This window comes from Rhea americana, unplaced genomic scaffold (assembly GCF_003343005.1).
Source record: "Rhea americana isolate MKP2758 unplaced genomic scaffold, rheAme1 scaffold_246, whole genome shotgun sequence".
NCBI classification, from domain to species: Eukaryota; Metazoa; Chordata; class Aves; order Rheiformes; family Rheidae; genus Rhea; species Rhea americana.
The window spans coordinates 1,212,309-1,221,223 of record NW_028186364.1 but is presented as its reverse complement, the minus strand read 5'-3'; the positions used below and the strand labels follow the sequence as shown (position 1 = coordinate 1,221,223).

The window sequence follows — 8,915 nt, the reverse complement described above, 5'->3', positions numbered from 1 at the left end:
GACTCCTTAGCTGGCTCAAACCTGCCCCAAACTCCTCCCTGTTGTTTTGGCTGGATGCTGCATGCAGCAGCTCTACTGAGCTGCTGCACAGGACTGGTACGCACAATTTAAGGGCTGTGTAGTGCTGCTGCAGCAGCTGCTGCATGACACCTGTACGGGGATCTCATCAGTGTGGCAGGCAGCAACAGAACTTGCCCCTCCTGTTGTTTGATCCCATGTCCAAAGCCTTCTCTAGATCATCCTTTTAGACTTCTGGCTTGTTTTGCCACTTAGGGCACAGTATTTTTCAGGGACTTGGGATGTTCTTTGCTTGGTAACTTGATACCAGGCACCAGTACTCAAAGAAAGCACACATATTATCTTACAAAGAAAATTTATTTCATTTTATGAAGCTTATATTACATGCATTGACTGAAGCTAGTATAACAGTTAACAACAGGGCTGGGGTTTGTCCAGACATCCTTTAGTGTTTCTGGAATAAACCAGGCCAAATTGAAAAAAAAAAAAAAAAAAAGAAAGAAAACACGAACAAAAACAAAATAAAACACTTTTGCCCTTGGAAAATACAATCATAACACAAGGAATGTTTTTATTATTATTATTAATTATTCCTTCCCTACTCCCTGCCCCCCAGCTGCATATATCCAGTGCTGAGGTCTTCCAAAAAAAGGAGGCAGGAGAAAAATCTAACACACACAGACTCCCCCCATAAACCCCTAATAAGCCACCAGGATGGGAGGACTGAATCTAGCTCTATTCAAAGAAGTACAAACAGAATACCAGGAATAAAGCTCTTGGGACAAACCAGATGTAGTACCCTTTAATAATTTTACTAGATAAAAACAGTTTACACATTGTTCAATGAGACACCATAAATTCCTTTAGATTAATTCTCTTCAGTTTTAGGAAGTTGGACAAGCAGCAGAATACACTGAAATATTGATTTCTAAAAAAAATAAAAATATTGCATCCTTGTCAGTTTCTGCTGGATATTCTCTCATACCCACCAGAGGAAGGTGTAGAGTGCACCAGAGATCACAGCCTACTATAGGCTTAATATCAAGTACAGATACACAGAAGCGAATGTATTCATCAAACCAGGTTGGTATGGCAAACGTCAAGCTGGTACATGTTCGTTTCCACGCAGAGCGAACACTTGCTGCATCATCACCGTTCAGTCCCCTGTCACTTGCGTGGCTTGGCCGTCTGATGTTTGGTTGGTGGACTGAATGAACATGGGCTGGGTAATGTCCTGGCCTGCAGGCATGGTTACTTGCTGAATCTGATAAAGTTGCTGGCAGAGACAGAAGCAGGGAAAAGTGGCTATCAGTTCTCCTCATATTCAGCCTCATTCTCTCAAAGCAGAATGCCATGCATTAGTCCTACAAGTTTAGTGGTGGTAAAACAGCAACTCTCAGGTCCAAGTAAATCTGTCCCAAAAATCGTATCACAAATTGCCCTAGACATTTGGTGCTAAATTATGACAAAACAATTCTGTGAATATCTGACGCCTGACTGAGCTCAAACCTTTCATGCAACAGTTGACAGCTATTTAAGACCCTGATTCATAAACTGGTTAGGATTAAAATGGACACTACCCAGACTGCTGGGGACCAGACTGATTTGGAGCAAGTGCAGCAGAACAAGAAGAATCCATCTAAATTAGAGTGGGACAACATCTGTTTATCTTGCTCTTCAGCTTAGGCTTTAGTAGCAGTAACTGTGTTTTACCTGGAACAACTGATCTGCTAGAACATGCAGAGCTTAAGACAGTCTTTCTAGCTTTTGACTTCAAACAGATGTAGTACCTACAAGTGTCAAGTTTTTACCTGTCCATCTGTGAACTGGCTGAACTGTTGCTGTCCTTGCTGGACTTCTGTCTGTGTTATCTACAACAGAAAGAGAAGGATGATCACCGGTAGTATTTTGGAGAGGGTCAGAAGCCCATTAACAACATTCTGCTGCTGCCTTTCAAGAGCTTTCAGACTCTTTCAAACTTCATTACACCACCACGTGGTAAGATAAGGTTTATGCTGCCTGCCCAGTCATGCTGATGCTAACTCTAAGTCAAGAACAAAGGACGTGGGATTCAGTCATTCCAAACCAAACACAAGCATCTCCTCTCTGACTTTTGTAAGGAGAATGTGGCCTCCAAGATCACAGAAAAGCAGTGGCCTTCCTATCCTCTGAAGGCAGAGAAGAATCCCTTAGCGACCAGTCTTGACAAGAACATGGAACAACCTGTGACGGCAGCACTAGTCTTGATGTTTCACCTTTGCAGTAGCTCTCCTCAGAGCTCATGTTGCTGCTCCTCCCTCACCCAGCCAGAAGGAGCAAAAGTAAAGAGAAGGCTGATGAACTGAAGTTTTAGCTGCAACCAGCTAAGAAGCAGCATGAGCTTTATACAGTGAGACACATACACATGCATGCACCTTTCACATATATGTAAAGGAGACTTCCACTATACTCCTTCTTTTATTATTCTGATGAAGGTAACAGGAAGAAAGGAAATGCAGGAATCCTACTGCAAGAGTTGGTAAATATGACTGGAATTTGCAGTTTCAGGCTAGGGAACAATATTTTAAAAGTTAATGTCAGCCTTGCTATTATAGTGCATACCTGCTGTGCATTGGTTGCAAGCGTCTGGATCTGCCCCTGGACTACCTGGGTGCCTGACACAGGTTGGGCTAAGCGGATATACTGCAGCTGGCCAGCATTCAACTGAACCTGGAGACAAGCGGAGGGGGCAGGGAAAGAAAATTAAACAGATAACTGTGTAACCTGAAACACACAAACTTGCCTTCTTGTTTCCACAACAGAAACCAGAGTAATAGATGACACTGGGAAGCTTCAGTTGATTACCAGTTGAGATGAATAACTATCACGGACCCTGCCAAAGCGAGAATGAAGCTCACAGAACTCTGGCAGATTCTTGAAGTAAAATCCTGAAGAAGCACATTATTTCTTTTTCCAAAATGGGAATGTTCAGTTACTAGCTAAAGCATATTAACTGCTAAAGTTTAGAGATTTTAAAGAACACTTATTTTCTCTCTTTTTTATTATGAGAACTGAGTTATTTCTTTGATGCATCATTTCATATAAAGAAAATTCTTACAAGAGCTAGCTGCACATAGCGACACTCCTATTATATTCTGCAAAAAAATAAAAAAGAAAATATAGGAAAAAACAGACAGCAGAGATGACAAAACCCAGTGATACTGCAAGGCAGTAGTATTTAGAAGCTTTCAGTGGAAATCTGGTACTTTCTTTTTCAATGTTTTGTGTTTTACATTCAAATGCAAACTTTATTTACTGTAACTCTCACTTCACAGGGTTAAATACTTAAGGGAGTGGGATTTGAAGATAGTGTCATCAGGATAACCTCAATTCTCAACTTATATTTTCTGTGATATAAACAGCTAGTTCTACTAATACACAATACAGCAATAAAAAGATCACAGTGATTAACATTACTATTGAATTTTTCATTGTGTTATTTAACTTTAGAACATTTATATTCATAGCCTTGAAATTAATTATGTACAAAAACTTGGTTTAAGTTTTCTTATTTCTACAAAGAGGGGAAAAAGTTACATGCAAGAATACTTGAAAACTCTACTCAGCGACAAAGGGGAAAAAGTTACATGCAAGAATACTTGAAAACTCTACTCAGCGACAAAGGTTGTAAGTGCCTAGAACAGAAATTATGCTCCTGGCATTAACACAAATGCTGCTGACTTCACCAGCTGTGTCTAAAAGCTCCAACATTATTCCAAGAGCAAATAAACTCCACATGAGCATAAACATTTCAGTAAAGAATCTGTTTCTGCATTGAAATCTGCTTGCAGAGCATGTTTTCTACACTGAAGGCTTCCTGCTTAGATTTTAACTACGCTACTAACTGAATGGATGAAAGTGATTTAGAAAGAGTGTTCTTCCAGAAATGAGAGCAAGCTCCAAAGCACCTGTCCAATGAAGTCTAGTTCAGATACAGATGAAGTTTAACATGCAAAATTAATGCGGGCAAACGAATGATCAGCATTTACTTGATATATACACTTCCTTCCAGTTTTACTCCAAGCTTAATTAAGAAAGAACAACAAAAAAAAGTCACCTTCCCACAGGTAATTTGTTGCCCAAGACCAAATACAGTAAATCGTAATAGAAAAGTGAACGGAGTATCAGGAGCACGTGGAAACCCAGCACAGAACATTAGTGAGATTCTTTTGATGTTCAAGCAACTGCCATAGGTACAGTTTTACCAGAATGTTTCAAACTTTCATGTTTGTGTTAGGAAAGATTCTTAGCTGAACCCTAACAAATACCAGAGAATGGAAAAGGACCAATCTGAAGACAACACTAACTGTACCCTCAAGATAGAAAAGAAACCCGGGGGGAGGGGGGGAAATAATAAAAGCATAGCAGAAAGAGTAGAATGGACAAACGGTGCTGAAGAGACCAAGTACTGTCGTTCTGTGGAACCAGGCAAAAAAAAATTCCAGGTTAGAGCACTAAAAACCCTTTACAGTGAGTGCATGGCTCCTGTGTTCTATTTTACTTCTGGAAGTGAGCAGAGAAAGGTATTTTCCCCACTTACTCTGATTCTTCAACATGCTGTGAGATTAAGAGGACTCCTTTTAATTACAGTAAAAAGGGTATCTCTGCTGGAATGGAAGTCAGAATTTTGACTACTTCACTAGAACACTGCAGAAAAATACTCTTAAGTTACTCCATATTATAGTCTTGCAAGTGTCTCAGACCTGAGCACTTCCAAAGATGAAAGATACTGCATTCAGGCACCTGATAGTTGTATCTCACATCCACAGCAGTAAGAAGCATCTGAGGACCAGTCACAGCTATTTGCTTTTCAATGATCCCAGGCAAAAGGAGAGTAGAAGCACATGCCTCGTCAAAATAAGACATTAATTAAAAAGCTGCCAGTCTCATAAGATGCACAATCACCTACAACAAGAACCACCTACGTAGAGAACAGGAGTTTCTGCAGAATGCTGTAGCACCCTTCACAATTGCTTTTTGAATTGTTTCTCCTAGCAGATCTCACAGTGCCCTTCTTGCAGGGAATTACAGCATTCAGTGTAGACAACTGGAAAATAAGCTTGAAATTGTTCTTTTATTGCTGGAGCAAAGGAGGATACCGCAACATTCAGCTTTGTTACAATACTTATGCACAGGCTGGAGATTTCCTTCCAGAATGTTTTTAAGAACAAGTATGTTGAAGAGACTTACATAAGGAAAGGAAGAAAAAGAAGAATATAAAAGAAAGGCAGTGGAGAATGTAAGGTGGGGGGAAGAAAGAAGAAAAAAAAGATTACATGTAGTAGAACACTGTATTTGGTAAACAACACACTTCCTTTCTGACCAAAACCGTAAGCCAAGCAGTAGAAATCAGCTGAAGACTTAAGAGATGAAAAGAAGTGGGAAGTCAACTGGAAAACCTGGCAACACTCAATCTAAAAACTTTTTTCAAGATGTTATGTCAAAGCAAAAACATTTGCCAGACACACTGAAGGGACAAGCCTGAAGCTTAGCAAATCTTGACAAGCAAGACTTGGGTGAAAGTTCACAGTTTTTGCCACAGCTGTGGATAAGCTTCACAATAATAGAAATCAAAGGCAAAGTGAAATGCTTGTCTTGGTCACTTGGTCTGACCTTTGGGTTTGCTGGTTAAGTACACAGAACTTGACAGATTTTTTTTTCTTTAAGAGGTGTGAAATTTTCCAGATGGGAACAAAAAGATCCAGCTTTGTTGTGATTAGAAACTACAGAGAGGAAAAAGAGTGACATCTGTTCGACCCACATGTTTACCTAGGACACATGCCAGAAATTTACTTGTGATGTTAGGTGCTCAAAATCACATTCTTCAGGCTAGCAGGTCTACACTGATGTGAAAAAGAACAGGTATTTTCTGGTTCTGCAAAGTCATTCCTTCAGTTAGCTCAAAGTATTTCACAGAAACATCTTTACAACATAAAAGTTTATTAAGAACTCACTGATGGCACCTTTCCCACTCACTCTGCCAGGTCACAACTTCAGATTGCAGAGGCAGAACCAAGTAAAAGTAACAGGTGTTAATTACATTTTATTGAAACCATGTTGTAGTAAAGTACTAAGGCTTACCCAGGAAATATTTTATTTATTGCTTCCTAATCAAAACTATTTCACTAAGGCTAAGTGTTGGGGCCGGGGAATGGGTCTACACTAGATGGCTTAGATTTATTTCCCCTTTCGTGTCACACACCTGGTTAGTTTTCCTCTCTTCAAGGCAAAAAACACACCACTCAATCCAAACTCCCCGCTTATAATTAAAAAAGTACACATGTATGGTCTCATGCCAAAACAGCAGCGGATTGTTTGCTCATAAGACTGTTGCGCATTCCCAGTGGTAAAGTCTTACCGGTATTTGTTGGATTTCTCCTGTATTGGTGATGATCTGCTGCATGACTTGCATGGTCTGCCCAGTTCCACTCTGAGCCTGCTGTGTTTGTCCTTGTGGCTGTGCCTGCACGATCTGTACCTGTTGACCTTCTCCAACCTGCATTGTCACAGGAGTGGTCTGAATTCAAAACAGAGCAATAAGGAGCAAGCAAAGATTGAACACAGGTGAAACAGTCACAATATACACAGCTAGTAACAGACAGACTGCTTCCTCGACCCACCGTCAGCTTGCTGATGCTTAAATCACCACCAAGGGAACCCAGAATATGTATAACCCTCACTATCAAGGTATCTGAGCACCCGGCCAGCTCCTGTATACTTATCCTTACAACTCTGCTATAAAGGAGTAAAGTGCTGTCTTCTGCTTTTATAGAGAGGTAACTGTGCCAAACAGAGGGTAAAAGACATACCAAATATATTCAAGAAAATGCATGTCAATAGGGTCTCCAATTGAGATTTCTGCAGACAGCAGTGACCTGGTAATTAGAATAGGTTTCCTGCCAAAACAGCGCTCAAATGGAAAAGCAAAAGATGCCATATTTGCCTTACTAGTCATGTTTGGCAAACATGATTGTTTGCCAAACAAAAGAAAGTCAAGTTATTTGAGAACAACAAGACAGGCCACATTTCTCTATGGATATCTATACTGTGCTTCACACAGTATCTGTTCATTGTTTTGCAAATAAATTTGTTTCCTAACTTCGGTACTTTAATAGCAAGAGTAAAGAAAAAAAAGCAGCAAGTCACATGATTGACAGTGTCCAAATATAACCCCAAATTTATTATGGCTTCACTTTTACTTGGAAAAAGAATCTCTAATGTGACTGTCATCATCTGTTGCAGAATAACAACGCACTGTACGTCCATAAAACATAACCAGTAGTATAGAAAATAAAAGGATATTTCTATTCTACCTAGTAGATCAGTGCAATTCAGTGTTTCAGTTGTCTCCTATTGTAAAGGATGTGACTAGAAAACACATTTCTATAATGTATACTGTCCTGAGCAGTGAGAACAGGACACTGCAATACATTACAGAGGCAAATCAAGGATTTCACTGGCTCCACTGAACTGCAAAGCCCCTGAACTTTGCACATGACTCACCTGCCCTTGCTGTGGCTGGGCAATAATGATTTGTCCTGGCTGGATAGTAGTTGTAGACGTGGTGGTCTGTTGTCCTTGCTGTTGCCCCTGAACCTGCACTGCAGCAGGCTGCTGAGCAAGGGTGAAATAATACTGTACAGGTTCAGCTGGGGTCACAGCCTGACGCACCTCTTCCTATGGTACAGATTAAAAAAAAAGGGGGGGGAGGGACAAAAAGGAAGGGAATGAATCAGCACTCAAAATCCTTGCCCCAGCTGGAGATGAAATATCCCCCATGAGCATGCCCAATGGGAATAATCTTTAATATCAACTTCGTAACAGTTTAACCCAAATAACCCTTAGCTGACAAACCAAAATGGGTTTCCTCATTTACTGAGCTATTAAATAAAAACACCCCAATACCTAAAGCATAACATAGTCAGCAATTTATTATTAGAAGCAAATGAATAAAATTACCGCAGCTAAAACCATGCAAGTCCTCATCAGTGAATTCCATCACTGCCTGTTATCTTAACACAGAATGAATTATAAATGCATGAAGAACTTAAAGTCTCATCTACCCTCGCCTTAGCCTACATACCCAACACCAATTTTAATCTAGCACTTGATATTAAATCTCTGAGAATAAAAGCCAGGTACTGGATGTATACTGTAATGCCTCTCCCCCATCTCCTCTTCTCAGTCCAGCTTTTCCAGAATTAGAACGATTTCATCTTGCACTGTGGCTTAACAGTTTAATTCTGCTGGTAGCAAAACCTCAACTTTTGTGTTGGTAAAGAAATAAAGGTCCTGATCTAGCTCACTGCCAGAAGCACTGAAAAGCTGTAACATTGCTGTTCTGGTTTATCCAAGAATATTTTTGGAAGCAAAAATCAAACAAACAAACAAATCCCCCCCCCAAACAGCTTTATGATTAATGATGTTTTGGACAAAGAAGTAGAATTTGGGGGATTAAGTGTCAAGCAACTGAAGAGTCCAATTTCTTCAGCTCCTGAGAGAAGCTGGATCTTGCACCTGACAGAAGATGCAGCTCACCAGATGTTCACTCCATGGCAGAAGGCGTAAACAATCCTCTCCCAGCCACCTCAAGTTCACAGCTGAGAGTGTAGGATGTTTACACATGCTACAGCATGGGAGATTCCAAGTTACACAACTCTGCTCAATTCCCTTGCATAAAATGCGGCTTGCTTGTGGATAACCTTTGATATATCTAACTGGACAGTCGAAGAACTCTAATTAAACAAGATTCATATGCCTTGTCTAGATCAGGCATCAGCCTTGAATAAGAGAGTCCTCTCTCTTAATCACCCAGAGTGACAGTAATTAAAGAAAAGACTTACTAATGGAAGGTTCCT

The 8,915-nt window shown here is 40.2% G+C and overlaps 1 protein-coding gene across 6 annotated transcripts in view; it reads right to left on the bottom strand.

Moving 5' to 3' along the window:
* Nucleotides 1-356: 356 nt before the first annotated feature.
* The window catches only part of NFYC (nuclear transcription factor Y subunit gamma), a 37,676-nt gene continuing 29,117 nt past the window's right edge, over nucleotides 357-8,915 (bottom strand). For 3 of the 6 annotated variants that reach the window (XM_085306734.1, XM_085306736.1, XM_085306735.1), the window contains exons 6-10: nucleotides 7,561-7,734; nucleotides 6,416-6,574; nucleotides 2,620-2,727; nucleotides 1,830-1,889; nucleotides 357-1,294 (exon numbers count right to left, since the gene is read on the bottom strand). In XM_085306734.1, the coding sequence (XP_085162860.1) occupies nucleotides 1,175-1,294; nucleotides 1,830-1,889; nucleotides 2,620-2,727; nucleotides 6,416-6,574; nucleotides 7,561-7,734 (621 nt within the window). In that variant the 3' untranslated portion in view covers nucleotides 357-1,174. The remainder of the gene's footprint in view (nucleotides 1,295-1,829; nucleotides 1,890-2,619; nucleotides 2,728-6,415; nucleotides 6,575-7,560; nucleotides 7,735-8,915) is intronic. The other 3 variants (XM_085306737.1, XM_085306738.1, XM_085306739.1) reach the window with 3 other exon arrangements.